The sequence below is a fragment of the Dama dama genome, chromosome 3 (assembly GCF_033118175.1).
Source record: "Dama dama isolate Ldn47 chromosome 3, ASM3311817v1, whole genome shotgun sequence".
NCBI lineage: Eukaryota > Metazoa > Chordata > Mammalia > Artiodactyla > Cervidae > Dama > Dama dama.
In genome coordinates, this window is record NC_083683.1 from 55347558 (window position 1) to 55372474 (window position 24917).

General features: G+C 38.2%; 1 protein-coding gene across 1 annotated transcript; it reads left to right on the top strand.

The window, feature by feature from the left end:
• The first annotated feature begins 20105 nt into the window (after positions 1-20105).
• LOC133042448 (ubiquitin carboxyl-terminal hydrolase 44-like) lies at positions 20106-23237 on the top strand. Its single transcript, XM_061123021.1, is given in 2 exon segments — positions 20106-20638; positions 21635-23237. Coding segments are annotated over 2 exon segments (2136 nt in total).
• The last annotated feature ends 1680 nt before the right edge of the window (positions 23238-24917 follow it).

The window sequence follows — 24917 nt, forward strand, 5'->3', positions numbered from 1 at the left end:
TACCATGGAGTCTTCTCTGTATTTTCAGGCACTCCTATAGGAGGTAGAGGAGGGACTGAATGATCTAGACTCTGAACTGTCCAATCTTACTTCAATCTGAGTGACTCCACTTTTATACTGAATTCCAGGTACATTGTTTTATGAAGAAAGGATTCTCTAAACAAAAGAGAAAAGAAGTGTATAAAAAACTACTACAGAGTATTGTTATGATACGGTAAAAGATGTTACCACATATATTTTAAAAAATCTTCAAAGCCCCCAAATCCTTCATCATATGAAACAAATAAAACAAAATTACTAAAATTAGCAATCAAGCAACCTTATTCACTCTTAAAAGAATCTATATTTGTGGTGCTTACAGCATAACATTTCATGGTGAAGAATTTTTTTCCCCCAAATTTTAAACTTTTTATTTTATATTGGGCTATAGCCAATTAAAAATGTTGTGGTAGTTTCAGGTGAATAGTGAAAGGACTCAGCCATACATATACATGTATAAATTCTCCCCGGAAGCCCCTCCCATCCAGACTGGATGTAACATTGAGCAGAGTTCCATGTGCTATACAGTAGATCCTCATTGGTCATTCATTTTAAATATAGCAGTGTGTATATGACTTTCCCAAAGTCCCTTACTATCCCTTCCCCTTGGCAACCATAAGTTCATTTTCTAAGTCTATGAGTCTCTTCCTGTTCTGTAATTACATTAATTTGTATCATTTTTTTCAGATCCCACATATATGGGATGCCATACGATATTTCTCCTTCTCTGTCTAGCTTACTTCACTCAGCATATGACACTCTCTAGGTCCATCTGTGTTGCTGAAAATGGCATAATTTCATTATTTTTAATTGCTGGATAATATTCCATTGTATATATATGTACCACTTCTTCTTTATCTATTCCTTTGTCAGTGGACATTTAGGTTACTTCCATGTCTCGGCTATTGAAAACAGTGCTGCCATGTACACTGGGGCATTCTTTTGAAGGATTTTTAAATAAGCAATTCAAAGCTATCTCTGTAGGTAAATAATTTAATATTCAAAGATTTTAGAGAAAAATGAGACTATGAGTTATTATTCCTCATATATTCAAGTCATTTTTCTCACCCTATTATCTTTTTCCATGATTATTTCCTTAAAGAGAGAACACTTTATTACAGCATACAATTTGTGGCATCAGAAAAAGTTCTGCTTGAAATCCTATTTTCTCACCTATATGTAGCATCTACATGTATCACCTATATGTAGCATCACTTCTCTGAGTCTCTGTTTCTTGATCTGTGAACTGAACTCAGTGATAACTTTTTACATGGAACATCGGATACTGTCCTAACTACACTTTGTTCATTAATACAATTCTCACATAACCCTATGAGGTGGTTGCTATTGTGAACACCATCTTTCAGATGAGGAACCTTGAAACCAGTGTAGTGAAGAACCTCATCCAAGGTCACATAGCAAACAAATGGTAAAGTGAATGGTAAAGCTGGGCTTCAAACCCAAGGGACTGACTCCAAGGCTACATAATTTAACAGCTAACCTGCATTGACTCTACGGGGAGCTGAGCCCAGACATTAAGACTACAGTCTTTGCTCTTGATGGAATGGCGGTCACGTAGCACTGGAGTGACTGTGAGGATATACCCTGCACCCAAGGGCAGAGGAGCCCCAGCAAGATGGTAAACACTGGAGCAGTGACTGTGTGGCTCCAGAGTGACATTGAGGAGATACCCCACGTCCAATGGCAAAGGAGAAGCCCTAGAAAGATGGTAGGAGGGGCGAAATCGTGTTTATAATGAAACTCCATACCCGCCACAGGCACTCAGGGGGCTCAAACATACCTTGTGAACACCAGGACCCAGAGACCCCACAGAGACTGAGACAGAACTGTGTTTGAAGGTCTCCTGAGGAGATACAGGTCAGCAGAGGACTGCTGCATGGGCAGGGACTCTAGGTGCAGTAGACCTAGGTGTGGCATAAGCCCTCTTAGAGGAGGTTGCCATTAACCCCACCGCAGAGCTGCCAGAACTTACACAGGACTTGGGAAACAGTCTCATGGAGGGCACAAACAAAACCCTGTGTGCACCAGGGCCCAGGAGAAAGTAGTGACCCCATAAGAGACTGAGCCAGACTCGCCCATGAGGGTCCAGGAGTCTCCCATGGAGGCAGGGGTCAGCAGTGGCCTGCTGCAGGGTTGGGGGTACTGAGTGTACCAGTACCTGCATGGGACCTATTGAAGGAGGTCACTGTTATCTTCATCACCTCCACCATAGTTTGGCCTCAGGTCATATAACAAGGAGGGAACACAGACCCTCATCAACACATCAACAAAAACTTGGATTAAAAATTTACTGAGCATGGCCCTGCCCATCAGAACAAGACCCAGTTTCCCCCTCAGTCAGTCTCTACCACCAGGGAACTTCCATAAGCTTCTTATCTTTCTCCATCAGAGGGCAGACAGACTGAAAACCACAATCACAGAAAACTAATCAATCTGATCACATGGACCACAGCCTTGTCTAACTCAGTGAAACTATGAGCCATACCTTGTAGGGCCACCCAAGACAGACAGGTCACGGTGGAGAGTTCTGACAAAATGAGGTTCACTGGAGAAGGGAATGGCAAACCACTTCAGTATTCTTGCCTTGAGAACCCCATGAACTGTATGGGGCAAAAGATAGGCAAAAAGATAGGACACTGAAAGATGAACTCCACAGGTCAGTTGGTGCCCATTATGCTACTGGAGATCAGTGGAGAAATAACTCCAGAAAGAATGAAGAGACAGAGCCAAAGCAAAAACAACACCCAGTTGTGGATGTGCCTGGTGATGGAAGCAAAGTCCAATGCTGTAAAGAGCAATACTGCATAGGAACCTGGAATGTTATGTCCATGAATCAAGGCAAATTGGAAGTGGTCAAACAGGAGATGGTAAGAATGAATATTGACACTTTAGAAATCAGTGAACTAAAATGGAGTGGAATGGGTGAATTTAGCTCAGATGACCATTCTACCATATGGTAGATGACCATATCTATCACTGTGGGCAAGAATCTCTTAGAAGAAATGGAGTAGCCACCATAGTCAACAAGAGTCTGAAATGCAGTACTTGGGTGCAATATCAAAAATGACAGAATGACCTCTGTTCATTTCCAAGGCAAACCATTCAATATTACAGTAATCCAAGTCTATACCCCAACCGGTAATGTTGAAGAAGGTGAAGTTGAATGATTTTATGAAGATCTACAAGACCTTCTAAAACTAATACCCCAAAAAGATGTCCTTTTCATTATAGGGGACTGGAATGCAAAACTAGGAAGTCAAGAAATACCTGGAGTAACAGGAAAATTTAGCCTCGGAGTACAGAATGAAGAAGGGCAAAGGCTAACAGAATTTTGCCAAGAGAAAACACTGGTCATAGAAAACACCCTTTTGCAACAACACAAGAGAAGACTACACATGGACATGACCTGAAGGTCAATACTGAAATCAGATTGATTATATTCTTTGTAGCCAAAGATGGAGAAGTTCTATACAATCAGCAAAAACAAGACTGGGAGCTGACTGTGGCACAGACCATTACTCCTTATTGCCAAATTCAGACTTAAATTGAAGAAAGTAGGGAAAACCACTAGACCATTCAGGTATGACCTAAATCAAATCCCTTACAATTATACAGTGGAACTGAGAAATAGATTCAAGGGATTAGGTCTGATAGACAGAGTGCTTGAAGAACTATAGATGGAGGTTTGTGACATGTACAGGAGGCAGGGATCAAGACTATCCCCAAGGAAAAGAAATGCAAAAAGGCAAAATGGTTGTCTGAGGAGGCCTTACAAATAGCTGTGAAAAGAAGAGAAACAAAAGGCAAAGGAGAAAAGGAAAGATATACCCATTTGAATGCAGAGTTCCAAAGAATAGCAAGGAGAGATAAGAAATCCTTCCTCAGTGATCATTGCAAGGAAATAAGAAGAAAACAGTAGAATGGGAAAGATTAGAGATCTCTTCAAGAAAATTAGAGATACAAGGGAATGTTTCATAAAAAGATGGGCTCAATAAAGGACAGAAATGGTATGGACCTAACAGAAGCAGAAGATATTAAGAAGAGGTGGCAAGAATACACAGAAGACCTAAACAAAAAAAGATGTTCATGACCCGGATAATCATGATGGTGTGGTCGCTCACCTAGAGCCAGATATCCTGGAAAGCAAAGTTAGTAGGCCTTAGGAAGCATCACTATGAACAAAGCTAGTGGAGGTGATGGAATTCCAGTTGAGCTACTTCAAATCCTAAAAGGTGATACTGTGAAAGTGCTGCACTCAACATGTCAGCAAATTTGGAAAACTCAGCAGTGGCCACAGGACTGGAAAAGGTCAGTTTTCATTCTAGTTCCAAAGAAAGGCAATACCAAAGAGTGCTCAAATTACTGCACAGTAGCACTCATCTCACATACTAGCAAAGTAATGCTCAGAATTCTCCAAGCCAGGCTTCAAGGGTATGTGAACCGTGAAGTTCTAGATGTTCAAGCTGGATTTAGAAAAGGCAGTGGAACCAGAGATCAAATTGCCAACATCCAATGGATTATCAATAGAGCAAGGGAGTTCTAGAAAAACATCTACTTCTGTTTTATTGACTATGCCAAAGTCTTTGACTGTGTGGATCACAAAACACTATGGAAAATTCTTCACGAGATGGTAATATCAGATGACCTGACCTGTCTCCTGAGGTCAAGAAGCAACAGTTAGAACTGGACATGGAACAACAGACTGGTTCCAAATGGGGAAAGGAGTACGTCAAGGCTTTACGTTGTCACCGTGCTTATTTAACTTATATGCAGAGTACATCATGAGAAATGCTGGACTGGATGAAGCACAAGCTGGAATGAAGATTGCCAGGAGAAATATCAATAACCTCAGATATACAGATGACCCCACCCAGAAAGTGAAGAAGAACTAAAGAGCCTCTTGATGAAAGTGAAAGAGGAGAGTGAAGAAGCTGGCTTAAAGCTCAACATTCAGAAAACTAAGATCATGGCATCATGGCAAATAGATGGGGAAACAATGGAAACAGGGACAAACTTTACTTTTTTGAGCTACAAAATCACAGCAGATAGTGACTGCAGCCTTGAAATTAACAGATGCTTGCCCATTGGAAGAAAAGTTATGACCAACCTATTGACCTATATGACTTATATGACCTATATGACCAATAGCATATCAAAAAGCAGAAACATTATTTTGCCAACAAAGGTCTGTTTAGTCAAAGTTATGGTTTTTCCAGTAGTCATGTATGGATGTGAGTGTTCTTATAAAGAAAGCTGACCACAAAGGAATTGATGCTTTTGAACTGTGTTGTTGGAGGATACTCTTGAATATCCCTGGACTGCAAGGTGATCCAACCAGTCCATCCTAAAGGAAATTAGTCCTGAATACTCACTGGATTGACTGATGCTGAAGCTGAAACTCCAATACTTTGGCTACCTGATGAGAACTGAATCATTTGACAAGACCGTGGTGCTGGGAAATATGAAGGTGAGAGGATAAGGGGACAACAGTGGATGAGACAGTTGGATGGCATCACCGACTCAATGGACATGAATTTGAGTAAACTCTGGGAGTTGGTGATGCACAGGGAGGCCTGACATGCTGTTGTCCATGGGGTCACAGTCTGACATGACTGAGTGACTGAACTCAACTCAACTTTGTTCTTTACCTTAGGTCAATCACTTATCTAATCGTTCATTCTGCATATATTTATTTGCATGTATTATGTGTTGGCTATAATGAAGATACAGCTCTGAATGAAAGCAAGAAAAATGGTCACTCATGATAGTTTTGATATAGTAAGGGGAAAACAATAAACAAGCAAAATCTATATAATCTATCAGGTGAAGATAAGTACCTAAAAAGAAAAGTAACAGGTAAAAGCAACTGAGATGATAGTAGGACTTTCTATTTAGATAGATTTATGAAGATAAAGACTTTATCTAAAGGTCTTCCTGACAGAGTGATGTTTGAACATAAATGGAAATAAAATGAGTGAATCTTTCAGAGCAGGTATGAGGACTACATGAGATAAAAACAGCAGGTACCTACAATGATGCCTGTTTCATCACAGGGACTGGCCAAAAGTTTCTTTCCTCTCCCCTTAGAGTTAAGGGTCAATTGAGCTTTATGAAAAAATAAAGTCTTGATAGGAAGCTTGTTGATTCAAACTTTTTTTGTTTTTGTTTTTTACAAAATAGTCAAAAGTGACAATGGGTCTCCTGCATTGCAAGTGGATTTTTTTTACCATCTGAGCCACCAGGGAAGCCCAAATATGAACAACAGTCCCCCAGTTCCCTTGAGAGTTCAAATGTACAAAAGTAAACACATCACAAACTGACACAGGAAGTCTAAGCTGTGATGTGTGTATGCATGTTGTGTGTAGGAGAGAGAGGGAGAAAGAGAAATAGGGTAAAAGAGGAAAAGTAGATAGGGACATTCAGAGGGTTTAAGCAGAATGTGCTGACAGACTTGTGAGCATTTCAGAGAATGAAGCTAATAAATAATATTTCTGGCAGATGAGGATTTAAACTATTTGTGTAGTGATGGGAAGATGAGTATTTGTTTCTGGATTTCATCCAGATCAATTAATATCATATACATATGACTATATATGACTCACCTAAATCCATAAATCACAAATAAAACTATCATTATTTTTTAATAGTGCCATGACTATCATAATGCCATGCCTAGAATTTGAAGTTTCCTTTGGGAAAATTATGTGAACACTAAAATTTTATACGACTAACTGGAGAATAAACATGGAAATATAATAGCTTTAAAATTCTTTTTATAATGTATAACTGTAGCTATTATATCAAAGCATCTAACTTGATACATTACACTGGTGCATTTAAGGTGATTTCATTTCATGGTTTTGGCACTAAATTAATGCTATATTTATATAAAAATCCACCTGAAATTTAATACAGAATCCAGGTGCAGGGATTGTTAAATGGTGATTACTCTGGTGTTCTTGGCATGGACAGGTGGAGTAGATGAAGTTAGTGTTATCTTACATCACATTGCTGCTACCATTTCAACCACTTGCTGATATTCACACCCATCATATTTAATCTGTAAATATGTAGTCAATAGATAAATTGCAAGGAAGTTTGAATATTGGAAGTTGCTTGATATAAACGTGTTTTCATTTCTCTAATGTAACAAAGGTTCTTTGTAGGAGGAAAAAAGCAAGGAAACTAACTTAAACCCAGGGGACAGCTCACTGTTGGGTTTGTTTCAGGACTTGATGAAACTTCTGGCTTCCCCAGGGGAGCTCCTGTAAGGGAGGGGAGGCAGAGTCGCAGGAACTACTTGCCCACCCAGCCCCTCTTCCCTCAGCTCTCTGTCTTGTCCTTTCCTTCACCAGACACTTGTCCCTTCACTTTTGCAAACCTCTGCATATCTTGTGCTCTTGCTCAAGCTGTTGCATTCCTCCATACTGAGACTCAGCTTATTTTACTTGAGGAAGGAATTGTCCAAACTTAAAGGCATAAGGCATGCGATATTTAGTTACATGATACATTTTTTTTCAGTTTGACTTTAGGCCACAGTTCTTTCAGTTCAGTTCAGTTCAGGCGCTCAGTCGTGTCTGACTCTTTGCAACCCCATGAACCACAGTATGCCAGGCCTCCCTGTCCATCACCAACTCCCAGAGTCCACCTAAACCCATGTCCATTGAGTCAGTGATGCCATCCAACCATCTCATCCTCTGTCATCCCCTTCTCCTCCTGCCCGCAATCGTTCCCAGCATCAGGGTCTTTTCCAATGAGTCAGCTCTTCACATCACGTGGCCGAAGTATTAGAGTTCTTTAAAATAGGTCAAATTAGCGTCATAAAACTAGAAACTGTCATAAGGAACAGTGTGACACTCCTTTCAGAGGCTGAAGGAACTCTGAATTTCTCCATAAAAACCAGACCTAAACCTGTTTTTGAAAGAGATTATTCTCTGCATATTCAGAGAATAGATTTTTTTTTTTTTTTGAATCACAGTATTATTTTACTTAGACTAATAGCAAAATCGAATCCTAATAACAAACATAGTCCCTCAAATCAAGCTGTTTAGAAAGGATAATTTTTCTGAGACTGCTGCTGCTACTGCTAAGTCACTTCAGTCGTGTCCGACTCTGTGCGACCCGATAGACGGAAGCCCACCAGGCTCCCTTGTCCCTGGGATTCTCCAGGCAAGAACACTGGAGTGGGTTGCCATTTCCTTCTCCAGATCTAGCCATATCTATCTCCAAAAGACTAAAGTACATGAAACTTTAAAACAAAATGTCTTCCTCATTAATACAAAAAAAGCATAGATGATTTTGCTGCCTTATTTTGAAATATATATTCAATATAAATGTTAAACAATCATTTAAGTTGAATTTCATATTTTAGTAACCAAGTAACAGTAGAAAATTACAGTGGCTTATCACACCATGCATGATCTGGTTAATAATATTGTAACTGTGGAAACAACTTTGATTAAAAATGTTATCAAGACACAGACCTTTCCATGAGTGTAGCAATCAATGTTTACACCCTTTCTAGGTGTAGTATGACTTTTTCTCATTCCTTGTAAAATTTAAATACTAAACATAAATAATGCAGACCACACAGTTTACACTGAAACAGAAAGTTTCCATCTCAGAAAGCTACATTTCTGATTTTAGAATGGTATGGACCAATGATACATTTAAATCATATTTTCACTGTCAGAGGAAACTTATTGCAGATCCTGCCTCAGAGGAGAGGTGGATCTGACTGAGAAACCCTCCAGGAATGGAAGGAATTGCTCTGACTCAGACCTGGATAGAAAATGATATTAGACTGTTTGAGTGGGGGTAGGTAATAAAGGACTTTGAAATCGGAAAGTAAATATAACTAATATACCAAGCTTTTTAGAGTGATTTTTCGGTAGAATTTTCAGCAGATATTTCAGTACATGAAAACTATATGTGAGGACTTTTAACATGGATTGAAATGGAGAGAAATGAGATCATAGGATCTCAAATCGGGTGGAAGGTTTTTTTTTTTCTTTCTAATTTATGGATAATAATTATAGAAAGGAATTAACTGACTGTGGAGAGATAAGGGGGAAAGCTATCAAAATTAAAGGAAGGGATGGTTATTCTCAACTAATAGTTACAGACTAGTGGAAAGCTTCAAAAATATTTGTGGAGTTTATTAGGCCAACCAGAAAGGTATATACTACTCGTTTCCCAGCTGTGGCCTGGCTACTTCCTACTTCCATGTTTAGGATCTGCAAACTAATTGAGTACTATTTTCTCTGGAATGCTCCTACTATTCCTTGCTGTCTATAACAATAATAGCACCTGATATTTACAGAGTGTTTTATACTTATGACTTTGGAAAATGGTTTACTTTGTTTTAAAGATGGGACTGGAAGGAAGAGATTTGTCCAATCATATAATCTGAGATAAGGTGCAAGCCACTTGATACTAATTTTAGCCTTTGAGGTCTCTAATAATATTGTGAAAAATGTAGCCTTTGATGAGTCAAAATAAATTTTAAGACATGGAGCTCAACTATGAAGAGAGTCCTAGGACTTTCTGTGGTTGATGGTAGCTATTTCTATGGGACATGTCAACCTGTCAAATTGGGGATGAATTAGTTGAATTTTTATCCTTTTGTTCAGCCTTTCCTAGAGTAGATTTATGATCTTTACACCTTATAGCTCCCCACTGTGTATTGATGGAAAATTCACCTATTTCCACTTTGGTGCTATGCTTAGAGAGAACATAATTGAGTGGCTTCTCAAAGGGTCTAAAATTTGGCATTGAATACTGTTGTTTGCACACAGATTCTGTTTTCTAGGCAGAGTGCCCAGTTTCACTTACACTTTTGTTTATTTTTTGTTCAGCATTCCACATGCTCTTCAGCCTGCCACTTTGTGAGTTAGCTTACACTTGTCTCACTGTTCTGTAAAAGGAGTAATGTCATTGGATGACAGGGAATGAATCTACACCTGAAATGGGATAAAATTTGTAATTCTGAGACTTTATGCTGTGCTATTCATACAAGAATATTCCCTGACTTCTGTGGGACTACCCTGAAGAAAACCCTTTCTGAGGTTCACACAAGCTTCATGGAAGTACTTGGCATAACAAAAACATAGGAAAAATAAGAAACACTGGATGATTGTCTAGCAAAAATATATCAAGTTTTTAGCCAGATTTTCAAGTGCTTTTTCAATAATTTGTAAGTAGTAGAACAACTTGGGGCATGCTGTTTACATTTAGTTAACATGCTTCATGTAATAAGGTTGTAAAGTATTATTTGTGTGTTTGTGTATGTGGAGGGGGGGGGGAAGAGAGAGGAGAAAGAGAGAGAGATTTTTCCCTGATTACTCTTATTCTTGTTGTGGTTAGATATACATTGCCTAAACAAAAGCATGTATTCAGTCCTAACTTAATAGGAGAACTGTAATGAGACAGTCCCATTTAGATGAAGGTGTTCCCTCTACTATTATGAATCATTAGAAGAATATACATATTTTGGTGATTTGTATCCAGTACATCTTATAAATTTTATTTCTCTGTTTATGGTACTATGAGAGGTACTACTATGGATGCCAAGATTAGTAAAAGTTTAACCAGTGGAAAGGGATAAAAAGGATTGGTGGTCATAGTGAACTATTTTTAAAAATAAATGGGCTTTCAATAAAGTGAGAAACATTGGGAAATAGAAAGTGTCTTGCCCTTGGTGCAATGGTTCAACATGATTAGGTAGGGGAGGGCAAGTAACATATTGTATGTTATTCAAAAGAATTCATAATTTATTATAAACAGTTCCATGTAAGAGTGCAATGGATTAAATATTTGTGTCTCTCCTAAAGTTGTATATTGAAATTCTACGCTTCAATGTGGAGGTATTAGAAGGTGAGATTTTGGGGAAGTGATTAGGATTAGATGAAGTCATGAGGGTAGCGCCCTGATGAATGGAATGAGTGCCTTTATAGAGGAGACTCACCAGAAACTGACCATGTGAGTAACCTCATTTTAGACTTCCATCCTCCAGAATTGTGAGAAATAATTTTTTTCTGTTTATAAGCTACCTAGTCTATGGTACATTGTACTAACAGTCTGAAACAGGACAGAAACTGATACCAAAATGAAGGGATGCTGCTGTGACAAATATCTAAAAATGTAGAAGCAGCTTTGGAAATGTGTAATGAGTAGGGGCTGGGAAAATTATTTTTTTAATTGAGGCATAGTTATTTTACAATATATTCATTTCATGCATGTGTATAGCATGGAGATTCAAAATTTTCATAAATTATACTGTAAAATTATCTTAAAATATTGGCTATATTCCCTGTGTTATATATCCTTATAGATTTTTTTAATAGAAAGTAGTTGGTGCCAATTAATTCTCTACTCCTATCTTTCCCCTCCTCTCTTCCCACTAATAAACACCAGGTTGCACTCTGTATCTAAGTATCTTCTGTTTTGTTGTATTTATTTCTTTGTTTTATTTTTTAGATTCCAGATGTAAGTAATAACATACAGTGTTTATCTTTCTGTCTTACTTAATTCAGTAATCATAATACCCTCCAGGTCTATCCATGTAGTTTCAAATGGCATAATTTCATTCCTTTATATAACTGAGTAGCATTACATTGTATGTATGTGTGCATGTGTGTGTAACATCTTCCTTAACCATTCATTGTTTATGGATTCTTAGGTTGCTTTCAAATCTTGGCTGTTGTAAATAATGCTGCTATGAACATCAGGGTGGATGTATACTTTCAAATTAGTGTTTTCTTTGGAAAACACCCAGGAGTGGAATTTCTGGATCCTTGCTAGATGATATGACATCTATTTTTATTCTTTTGAGGAAATGCCATACTGTTTTTCCTATAATGGCTGTGCTAATTTACATTCCAATTAACAGTGTACAAGGTTTCCCTTTTCTCCACATCCTCATCAATATTTGGTTATCTGTAGACTTTTTTGATGATAACCATTCCAACAGGTGTGAAGTGATTCCTCATTCTGTTTGATTTGCATTTGTCTAATAATTAGTGGTATTGAGCATTGAAAAGATATCTCTTTGTGCCTGTTGGCCATCTGTAGGTCTTCCTTGGGAAAATGTCTATTCAGAATTTATGCCTATTTTTAATCTTATTTTTTTGATATGCAAATGTATGACCTGTTTATATATTTTGGATATTAACCCCTAATAGGTCATATTAATTACAAATATTTTCTCCCATTCCTTAAGTTGTCTTTTTGGTTTGTCAGTAGTTTCTGACTTTTTGCTCTGCAAAAGCATTTAAGTTTTATGAGTTTCCATTTTAAAACATTTGCTTTTGTTTTCTTTGCATTAGAACACAGATCCAAAGACACACTACTACTATTTATGTCAAAGAGTGTTCTGCCTGTGTTTACTCATAGGAGCTTTATGGTTCTGGCCTTACATTTAGGTCTTTAATTTATTCTGCATTTATTTTTGTATATAGTGTTAGAGAATTTCTAATTTCATTCTTTTACAAGTAACTGTCTAATTTTTTCCAGCAGCATGTATAGAAGAGACTATATTTTCTGTATTATGTATGTTCTCCCTCTTTCATAATAGGCTGACTGTAAATGCATGGGTTTATTTCTGGGCTCTCTATTTTTACAACAATCTATGTGTCTGTTTTTGTGCAAGTACCAAACTGTTTTGATGACTGTAGCTTTGTAGAATAGTCTGAAATCAGGGAGTGTATATGTCTGGCTCTGTTCTTTTTCAAGGTTGCTTTGACTATTTGGGATCTTTTGTGTTTATATACAAGTCTTATAGTTATTTGTTCTAGTTATGTGGAAAATGCTATTGTTATTTTGATAGGTGTTATAGTGAAACTGTAGACTGCCTTGAGGAGTATGATCCTTTTTAAAAATATTAGTTCTTCTAATCCATGAAACATGGTATATATTTTCATCTATTTATGTTGTCTTTCTTTCATGAGTATCTCATACTTTTGGAGTATAGGTCTTTTGCCTCCTTAGGTGGGTTTACTCTTGGCAAATAGAAAGAGAAAAAAGTGGAAGCAGTCACAGATTTATTTTTCTTGGCTCCAAAATCACTGCAGACAGTGACTGCAGCCAAGAAATTAAAAGACGCTTTCTCTTTGGAAGGAAAGCTATAACAAACCTAGACAGCATATTGAAAAGCAGAAATATCATTTGCCAACAAAGGTCTTTATAGCCAAAGCTATGGTTCCTCTAGTAGTCATGTACAGATGTGAGAGTTGGGCCATGAAGAAGGGTGAGTGCAGAAGAAGTGATGCTTTTGTGATGCAGGAGAAGACTCTTGAGAATTACTTGGACAGCAAGGATATCACACCAGTCCATTCTAAAGGGAATCAACCCTGAATATTCATTGGACGGACTGATGCTGCAGATGAAGCTCCAAAACTTAGATCACCTGATGCAAAGCCTGGGAAAGATTGAAAGCAAACGAGAAGAGGGTGACAGAGGATAAAATCGTTAGATAGCATTGGTGACTCAATGGACATGAATGTGAGCAAACTCTGGGAAATAATGGAGGACAGAGAAACCTGGTGTCCTGCAATCCATGGAGTCACAGAGTCAGACAGAGCTTAGCGACTGAACAATAATTTTGTTCTTTTTGATGTGATGATATATATGATCATTTTCTTAACTTCTCTTCTTGATAGCTCATTGTTAGTGTATGGAAATGCAATATCTTCCTCTGTATTAATTTTGTATCTGGCAACTTAACCAAATTCATTGATGATCTATAGTAGTTTTTGTGTCTGTGTGTTGTGTTTTTAGGATTTTCTATGTTTTTTCATATCATTTGAAATAGTGACAGTTTTATTTCTTCCTTTCGAATTTGGATTCTTTTTATTTCTTTTTCTTGTCTGATTTCTGTGGCTAAGACCTGCTATACAATGTTGAACAAAATTTGCAAATGTGGGCACCCTTTTCTTGTTCCTCACCTAAGAGGAAATGCTTTCACCTTTTCACTATTCAATATGATTTTAGCTGTGACTTCTCATATATGTCTTTTATAATGTTGAGGTATATTCCCTCAATACCCAATTTCTGGGAGGTGTTTTCCTTAAAAGTATGTTGAATTTTGTCAAAAACTTTTTTTGCATCTATGCAGATGATCATATGATTTTATTCTTCAATTTGTTAATGTGGTATATCACACTGATTTGCAGAAGTTAAGCTATTCCTCTATCCCTAGAGTAAATTCCACTTGATAATCGTGTGTGATGTTTTTAATGTATGATTGAATTTGGCTTGCTACTATTTTGTTGAGGATTTTTGCATATATGTTCATCAGAGATATTGACCTATACATTTATTTCTGTTATCTTTCTCTAGTTTTAGTATCAGGATGATAGTGGTTTATACAGTTAGTTAAAAACATTTTTTCCTCTAGTTTTTTGTAATAGTTCATGATGGATAGGTGGTAACTGTTCTCTACATTTGTGATAGAATTCACGTGTCCTGCCCTTTCATTGGGTGATTTTTAAATTTTTAATTACTGATTCAATATCATTGCTTTTACTTAGTCTGTTCATATTTTCTATTTCTTTCTGGTTCAGTCTTTGGAGGTTTTACAATCCCAGGATTGTCCGTTTTATTGGGGTATGATTTTTCTGTAGTAATCTCCTGTGATTCTTTGCATTTCTGTGGTATTACTTATAACTTCTCCTTTTCCATTTCTGATTTTATTGATTTGAGCTCTGTCTCTTTTTTTCTTGATAAGCTTGGCTAATGGTTTACTAATTTTGTTTGCTTTTTTCAAAGGACCAGCTCCCAGTTTAATTGATTTCTTCTATTGTTTTCTAATCATATTTCATTTATTCTTGCTCTGATAATTGCTTTGTAATTTCTCTCTTTCTACTAAATTTGCTCCTTTTTCCTTTTTCTAGTTTCTTTAGGTGTAAGGGTAGGTTGTTTACTTGAGATTTTTCTTCTTTCCCAAGGTGGGCTATAGGCTTCCTTTTTAGAGCTAGTTTTACTGCATTCCATAGAATTTGGATCATTGTATTTTCATTTTCAGTTGTTGCCAGGTATTTTTTAAAATATCTTATTTGATTTCTTCATTGATTGTTTAGTATATATTTTTAAACCTCCATGTGTTTCTAGTTTTTGCAATATTTCCCTGGCAATTAGTTTATTGTGTTATAGCATTATGGCTGAAAATATCCTAGATATTTCAGTTTTCTTAAATTTATTGTGACATATTGTGGCCTAAAGTATGATCCATCCTGAAGAATGTCCACTTACATTTAAAATGGTTATCAGTAGATCTGTACTTATTGCAATTTGAAAAATTGTTTTGGGGTTGTCTTGAAAAGAATGTGCACTCTGCTGCATTTGGATGTAACGACATATTTATAAATATATGTTATATATATATAAAATATGTCATTATATATGTATAATGTATGGATGATATGTTAGACCACACTCACACACACACACACACACACACACATGTATCCATTTGGTCTAATGTTTCATTCTTGTTCATAGTTTTCTTATTGAATAATCTGTCCATTGGTATAAGTGGAGTTTAAAAAACTCTCCTACTATTATTGTGCTGCTATCAATTTCTTTCATTATGACTGCTACTATTTGCTTTATGTATTTAGAGTCTCTGGTGTTGGGTGCATATATATTTACAATTGTTATATCTTTCTCATGAATTTATTCTTTATCATTATATAATGTTTTTGTCTCTTATGAGAATTTTTGTTTTAAAGTATTTTTTTTTCTGAAGTAAGTATTGCTGTCCTAGCTTTCTTTTGATTTCCCATTTACATGGAATACCGTTTTCTATCTTCTCACTTTCATTTATGTGTGTTTTTATAACTGAAGTGAATCTCTTGTAGGCAGCATGTATATGTATCTTATTTTTGTAGCCAGTGATCCACTTTAATGTTTTTTCATTGGAGCATTTAGTCCATTTACATTTAAAGTTATTATTGATGGGCATGTGTTTATTGCTATTTAATAAATTGTTTTGGAGTTGCTTTCATAGTTTCTTTTTTGTTTCTTCTTTGTTCCCTTCTGTTATTACTTGGTAACTACATTTTATGTTATGGTTGAATTTGTGTGTGTGTGTGTGTGTGTGTGTGTGTGTGTATGTATCTATTATAGAATACATTATTGTGACTACCATGAGGTTTATACACAGCGGTCTCTCTCAATTCCTCCATCTTTCTCCCTTTCTTCCTGTGTGTGTGTGTGTGCATGTATAATCATACATATGTAATTATTTCATTTGGTGATCTCTTAATTTTAAGAAAATTTTAACAATCTTGCATTTTTACTCCCCTCACTATGACTACTGTTTTTGACATCATATTTTATATCTTTTTGTTTTGTGTGTCCATTAACTACTTATTGTGGAAATAAATGATTTTACTACTTTGCCTTTTAACCTTCCTTACTAGTTTTGTAGATGGTTAATTTATCACTATTACTGTGTGTTTATCTTGATCAGTGAGCCTTTTTCTTTTGTAATTTTTAAGTTTCTAGTTGTGACTTTTTTTTTTTTTTGTATAGAGAAGTCCCTTTAACAGCTCTGGTAAAGTTAGTTTGGTGGAACTGACCTCTTTTAGCTTTTGTTTAGCTTTTGTCTGTAAAGTTGTAGTTCTTCCCATCAAATTGAAATAAAGGCCTTGCTGGGTAATGGTAAAGAATCTGCCTGCAATGCAGGAGACCTGGGTTTGATTCCTGGGTCTGGCAGATCCCTTGGAGAATGGAATGGCCACCCACTGTAGTATTCTTGCCTTTAAAATCCCATGGACAGAAGAGCCTGGTGGGCTACAGTCAATGTAGTCACAGAGTCAGACATGACTGAGCAACTAACCCAACACTGGATAGAATATTCTTGGTTGTAAGGTTTTCCCTATAATCACTTTAAATATATTGTATAACTCCCTCTTGCCTGTAGTTTTTGTTGAAAAGTCAACTGGTAGCCTTATGTGAGTTCCCTTATATGTAGTTTACTGTTTTTCTCTTGCTGCTTTTAATGGTCTCTTTTTATCTTTAATTTTTGCCATTTAAATTGTAATGTGTCTTGGATTGGTCCCCTTTGAATCTATCCAGTTTTGCACTCTCTGAGCTCCCTGGACCCAGATATCTTTTCCAGGGAAGTTTTCAGCTATCCTGTCTTCAAATATGTTTTCTATCATTTTCTCTTTCTTTGTCCTCTGTGTCCCTATAACGCAGGTGTTACTATGCATGGTGTTGTCACAGAAGTCTCCTAAACTGTCTTCATTTATTTATCTATTTGTTTATTTTCTGTTCAGCTTCACTAATTTCCATTACTTTATTTTCCAGCTTATGTCTGCCAGGTGGAGTTAGTGGTAAAGAATCTGCTTGCCAATGCAGGAGATGCATGAGATGTGGGTTCGAATTTTGAATCGGGAAGATGACCTGGAGTAGGAAATGGCATCCCACTCCAGTATTCTTGCCTGGAAAATTCAATGGACAAAGGATCCTGGTGGGTTACAGTCCACGAGGCTGCAAAGAGTTGAACACAATGAGTGACTGAGCACACATCAACTCTCTTTAGTTCTTTTGTATTTTCTAATCTACTGTTGATTCCTTCTATTGTATTTTTTATTTCAAGTATTATTTTTTCCAGCTCTGTTGGCTTCTTCTAATTCTTTCTTAAGGTTCTCCCTTTGTTCATCCATTCTTCTCTGAGTTATTAGATCATCTTTAAATCTTTTTTTTTTTTTTGTCAAGTAGATTGCCTGTCTCCACTTCATTTAGTTCTTCTGGAGCTTTATCCTTCATTTGGAACATGAATTGGTAATTCTTTATTACCTCATTTTGCCTCAGTTCAGTTCAGCTTCTCAGTCGTATCTGACTCTTTGTGACCCCATGGACTGCAGCACACCAGGCCTCTCTGTCCATCACCAACTCCCGGAGTCCACCCAAACTCATGTCCATTGAGTCGGTGATGTCATCCAACCATCTCATCCTCTGTCATCCCCTTCTCCTCCTGCCCTCAATCTTTCCCAGCCTCAGTGTCTTTTCAAATGAGTCAGCTCTTCACCATCAGGTGGCCAAAGTATTGGAGTTTCAGCTTCAACATCAGTCCTTGCTGTTTTTCTTGTGATGTATCTGCTAAGTTGGTTGTGCTTCCCAATTTTGAAGTAGCAGCCTTCTGTAGGAGATATCCTGTGAGTCCCAGCAGTGCCCTCCCCTCTGGTCACCTGAGCTACATGCTCCAGGGGCCCCTTATGTGGACTGCGTGTCTCTCCATTGTGGCAGACTCACGGTATAGGCTATCTAGTAAATGGAGCTGGTTACTGGTCTTGTTGTTTTCTGCTCCTTGCCTTGTGCAGAGGCAGCTGGCTATCAGTGGTTGGGGCCAGGTGACAAGGCCCCTGGGTAAGGAATCCTGGGTGCCTGAGTAGTCCCTGGGCTAGTGCTGCTCAGTTATGGTCAGAGCAGGGTTCTGGAGTGGGTGGTTGCATTGCCAGAGTTCTCAGATCTATTGTCAGCCTGCTGATCAGAGGGTCACTTCCTAACATGGCTGGCTGCAGATTCCAAGCCTGCTGGTCGGTGCTCTCAGCCCAGGGGGTCCTGTGACTTGGTGGCTGTCAACTGGTGGACAGAGCTATGCGCTGGGGTCTCTCACAGCAGTGTCCTGGGAATTGCAGGGCTAGTGCTTATACACTGGTGTGTGGACCTGGTTCCTCTGGTAGACACAGCCATGTCCTGGGTAGCTGTGAGCTCAGGATCTTAAGTTAGCCTGGCTTTTGGTGGGTGGGACTGTTTCCCCTCCTGGCTAGCAGCTTGACTTAAAGTGTTCCACTAATGCTAAAAGCTGGTGGGTAGGAGGGGACCCAGTCAGTGCTAATAAATGAGAGGAAGGATTCCAAACTGACATTTGCCAGTACCATTGTCCAGGTGGTAGAAAAAGCTCCCCCAAATGGCTGCTGCCTGTGTATTTGTCCCCATAAGTTCAGCTCTCTTCTGCTCTTCTGGGAGATTCTCTGGGATCAAGATGTGGGTCTGAATCCCCTTTCAAGTTACTGCGTCTGCCCTTGGTCCTGGAGCATCTAAAATTTTGTGTGTGTCCTTTAAGGAGGCGTCCTTTCCCACAACCCTCTGGATCTTCTGAAATTAAGCCCCACTGACCTTCAAAGCTGAATGCTCTGGGCTCATCTTCCTAGTGTAAGACTCTCAGACTGGGTAGCCACAGTGGGGCAAGACTCACTGCTCTTTGGAGAGAACCTCTGCAGCTATCCTCCCATTCATGTGTCACCTACCCAAGGCTATGGGTCTACTGTGACTTTGCCCCACCCAACTCACTGTGATTTCTTCTTTATACCTTTAGTCACAGAAAACAGTTTGTGCTAGATTCCTTTTTCATCATTATTTACTCTGTAAATGTAATTTTGGTGTGGCTATCAGAAATGATGAGTTCAGGATCTTCCTACTCTGCCATCTTGGCCTGAAATATGAGGAGCTGGAACAGTTTTGAAGGGTTTGCTACAAAAAGCCTACATTGCTGTGAATGGTTTAAAGGTAATTCTGGTGAGAACTCAGGAATAAAAGAGAAGAGCCAAAGACAAAGATATAATTTTTTCAAAGACTCCATAAGCAATCCTTAATAGAATGTGTGTGGAAATATGGACAGTAAGGCTATTTTTATAAGATCTCAAGCACAAATGTGAAACACATTATTGGAAACTGGAGGAAAGGTGATTTTTATTAAAAAGTGGCAAAGAACTTGGCTGGTTGTGTTTGTGTTCTATTATTTTGGAGGAAGTGGAACTTGCAAGTGATGAAGTTGGATACTAACCTGGAGAGATTTCCATGCAAAGTGTTGAAGGGTGCAGTGTGGCTTTGGAATGCTGTAGTAAAATGCAAGAAGAAAGAAATGACTTAGCCCACCAGGCCGCCGCCCCTGCACCGGGGAACGGGGAGCTGGGAGCGGGGGCGCAGGAGACGAGCGCTAAGATGGCCGCTCCGGCCGGGGCTGTTTTCAGATGCTTCAAGTGTTGTCAACAGAGAGTTGTTTGGATTATGTGTTCCTCAGCTAGATTAAATAAATGCTAACAATGGATAAGTGCCAACACATTGGGCAGTTGCAGCTTGCTCAAGAGCATTCCATCCTCAACCCGCAGAAATGGCATTGTGTGGACTGCAATACAACTGAGTCGATTTGGGCTTGCCTTAGCTGTTCTCATGTTGCGTGTGGAAGATATATTGAAGAACATGCACTCAGGCACTTTCAAGAAAGCAGTCATCCTGTTGCATTGGAGGTGAATGAGATGTATGTTTTTTGTTACCTCTGTGATGATTATGTTCTTAATGATAATGCAACTGGAGACCTAAAGTTACTACGAAGTACATTAAGTGCAATCAAAAGTCAAAATTATCACTGCACCACTCGTAGTGGAAGGGTTTTACGGTCTGTGGGTACAAGTGATGATTCCTATTTCTTACATGATGGCACCCAATCTCTGCTTCAAAATGAAGACCAAATGTATACTGCTCTTTGGCACAGGAGAAGGATACTCATGGGTAAAATCTTTCGAACTTGGTTTGAGCAGTCACCCATTGGAAGAAAAAGGCAAGAACAGTTCTATTTCCAGTTTTTTAAGAAATCTCCACACTGTTTTCCATAGCGGCTGTACTAGTTTGCATTCCCACCAACAGTGTAAGAGGGTTCCCTTTTCTCCACACCCTCTCCAGCATTTATTGCTTGTAGACTTTTGGATAGCAGCCATCCTGACTGGCGTGTAATGGTACCTCATTGTGGTTTTGATTTGCATTTCTCTAATAATGAGTGATGTTGAGCATCTTTTCATGTGTTTGTTAGCCATCTGTATGTCTTCTTTGGAGAAATGTCTGTTTAGTTCTTTGGCCCATTTTTTGATTGGGTCATTTCCAATATTCTGGGAGGCCAGCAATCCCACTTCTGGGCATACACACTGAGGAAACCAGATCTGAAAGAGACACGTGCACCCCAATGTTCATCACAGCACTGTTTATAATAGCCAGGACATGGAAGCAACCTAGATGCCCATCAGCAGATGAATGGATAAGGAAGCTGTGGTACATATACACCATGGAATATTACTCAGCCATTAAAAAGAATTCATTTGAACCAGTCCTAATGAGATGGATGAAGCTGGAGCCCATTATACAGAGTGAAGTAAGCCAGAAAGATAAAGAACATTACAGCATACTGACACATGTATATGGAATTTAGAAAGGTGATAACGATAACCCTATATGCAGAACAGAAAAAGAGACACAGAAATACAGAACAGACTTTTGAACTTTGTGGGAGAATGTGAGGGTGGGATATTTCAAAAGAACAGCATGTATGCTATCTATGGTGAAACAGATCACCAGCCCAGGTGGGATGCACGAGACAAGTGCTCCGGCCTGGTGCACTGGGAAGACCCAGAGGAATCGGGTGGAGAGGGAGGTGGGAGGGGGGATCAGGATTGGGAATACATGTAAATCCATGGCTGATTCATATCAATGTATGACAAAACCCACTGGAAAAAAAAAAAATAAAAATAATTAAAAAAATAATAATAATAAAAAATAAAAAAAAAATAAAAAGGCAAGAACAATTTCAGGAGAAATTAGCAAAAAAAGAGGTGAAGAAAAGACGACAAGAACTATTAGAACATCAAGCTAAAGCAGAATTAGAAAGTATGCCTCCCAGAAAGAATTTACGTTTGCAAGGTCTAGCTCAGTCCACCACAGTAGAAATAGTTCCTTCACCGCTGCAAACCTCAGCATTGCCAGCAAAAGATAAAGTAGTATCTACCTCAGAAGATGTAAGATTGAAAGAGGCTGATGACTCCTCTGTTAAACGAAGGCCAACAGTAACTCCTGGTGTAACAGGATTGAGAAATTTGGGAAACACTTGCTATGTGAATTCTGTTCTCCAAGTATTGAGTCATTTACTTATTTTTCGACAATGTTTTTTAAAACTTGATCTGAACCAATGGCTGGCTGTGACAGCTAGTGATAAAACAAGATCATCTTATAAGCATCCTCCAGTCACAGATACAGTATCTCAAATGAATGAATGTCAAGAAAAAGAGCCATATTCTGTGCACTTCAGACATCCAAGTTTATCATCAGGACTAAGTGGCGGAGCACCAAAGAGTAGAAAGATGGAACTTATTCAGCCAAGGGAGCCAAGTTCACAATACATTTCTCTTTGTCATGAACTGCATACTTTGTTCCAAGTCACGTGGTCTGGAAAGTGAGCCTTGGTCTCACCATTTGCTATGCTACACTCAGTATGGAGACTAATTCCTGCTTTTCGTGGTTATGGCCAACAGGATGCTCAGGAATTTCTTTGTGAGCTTTTGGATAAAATACAACATGAACTAGAGACAACTGGTACCAAGTTACCAGCTCTTATCCCTACTTCTCAAAGGAAACTTATCAAGCAGGTTCTGAATGTTGTGAATAACATTTTTCACGGACAGCTTCTTAGTCAGGTTACATGTCTTGCATGTGACAACAAATCAAATACCATAGAACCTTTCTGGGACTTGTCACTGGAATTCCCAGAAAGATACCAATGCAGTGGAAAAGATAGTACTTCCCAGCCGTGTCTGGTTACTGAAATGTTGACTAAGTTCACAGAAACCGAAGCTTTAGAAGGAAAAATCTACATGTGTGACCAGTGTAATTAAAAACGTAGAAGGTTTTCCTCAAAACCAGTTATACTCACAGAAGCACAAAAACAGCTTATGATTTGCCACCTACCTCAGGTTCTCAGACTCCATCTGAAACGATTCAGGTGGTCAGGATGTAATAACCGAGAGAAGGTTGGTGTTCATGTTGGCTTTGAAGAAATCTTAAACATGGAGCCCTATTGCTGCAGGGAATCCCTGAAGTCCCTCAGACCAGAATGTTGTATGTATGACTTATCTGCTGTGGTAATGCACCATGGGAAGGGATTCAGCTCAGGACACTACACTGCCTACTGTTACAATTCTGAAGGAGGATTCTGGGTACACTGCAATGATTCCAAGCTAAGCATGTGCACTCTGGATGAAGTACACAAGGCCCAAGCTTATATCTTGTTTTATACCCAGCGAGTTACTGAGGGACATTCTGAACTCCTGCCTCCAGAACTCCTGAATGGTAGCCAACATCCCAGTGAAGAAGCTGATACCTCTTCTAATGAAATCCTTAGCTGATCCAAAGACAGTGGGGGTTTTCTTCTGGTGATTTGTATATATACTTTTTAAAAGGGCTGACTTAACAATTGTGGGCTTCACTGTTTTTATTTTTACTTACTAATCAGTGCACACTGTGTTTACACATTTTGTATCTAACTGCAACAGATCTTTTTACAGAGATGAAGTTAGCTTAAGTATGTGTGTATCAATGTCAGTAGGTAATTTTTGTTAAATACTTGGGAGTTTTAAACTTTTAGTGTTTACCTCAGACTGATGTTACCTCTTTCTTGTGTTTTGATGTCTTAATTGGCTCAGATCATGAATTTGTGCAATCTTCTACTGAAGAAGTTCAGATGGCATCATTTTATACATTTATCTTTTATAGTTATTTTCTATACAAATTCTTATCAGATTAAACTTGCTTCACTAAGTCTTACCAGAAAAGGGCATTTCTTTCAGATTGGTGTATCAGTTCAACTACTGCAAAGTGAAATATTACCTACTCATCTCAATACCCCTGAGGCTTTGTGTATGACAGGACTCAATAGACTTTACTTTGTTAAACAGAACTTCAAGTTTGTTGTAAAAATTATTTTTTACTTGGCATAGTCAAACTGTTATACAAATGAAGATGACAGCTTTATAAATAGCATGTTTAAATGCCTTCAGTACTATGGACATGAAAATAATAATAGCTGAGATATTAATAATAGTGATTTGTCTGACAACAAACGTTTGTCCAAATTCTAATAAAGCAGTCATTAAAAAAAAAAAAAAAAGAAAGAAATGACTTAAAGATGAAATTTTTAAGCAAAATGAAAGAACTACTGAAAGATTTGGAAAATTCTCAGTATCCATACTTTGAAAAAGGAGAAAGCACATTCAGAAGAGGATATAAAGGTGTGATCAGGCTCTGTTTGACATGGCTAGTATATATGTGAGCCTTGACTCAATTAGCCACACAAACAGGAAACTGATAGTTTCCTGTCAACAACCCCATGGACTGCAGCCCCCCAGGATCCTCTGCCCATGGGGTTTTCCAGGCAAGAGTACTGGAGTGGGTTGCCATTGCCTTCACTGATAGAAAAAGATCATAGAGATATTCAACTCTGAACTTGCACTGGTCTTAAAGACAGGGAAAAGCAACACTGCAGATGATTCAGAGCCTCAGGCTGTGCTCTTTTTTTCAAAAGGGGGACCATCACCTTTCTTTGGACAGATCAGATGGCCTCTGTCCAAAGCCCTGGGTCCTGAGCCACCTGGCAGAGCTCTGGGGGCTGCAGAGCTTCTGTTGCAGGGCTCCCACCACAGAAAGCCTGGAGAGCAGAGCTTCAAGCCAAGAAAGCTTATTCTCAAGATTTAAAGCCTCATGATGTTTGTTCTGCTAGATTTTAGGCTTGCTTGGGATCTGTCACTCATTCTATTTTTTTGTTTGTTTTCTTTTTCTGTTTATCCTTTTTGGAATAGTAATATCTATTCTAGGTCTGTTCTACCACTACATTTTGAAAGATTATAACTTGTTTGGCTTCATTGGTTCTCAGCTGGAGAAGAATTTTGCCTCAGGATGAATAGTACCTCCAGTCTCACCCAAATCAAATTTAAATGATATTTATATGAAAATTTGGACTTCAGAATTTAGAACTGATGTTATAATGAGTTAAGAGTTTTTGAGGTCATTAGAATAGAACGAATATATTT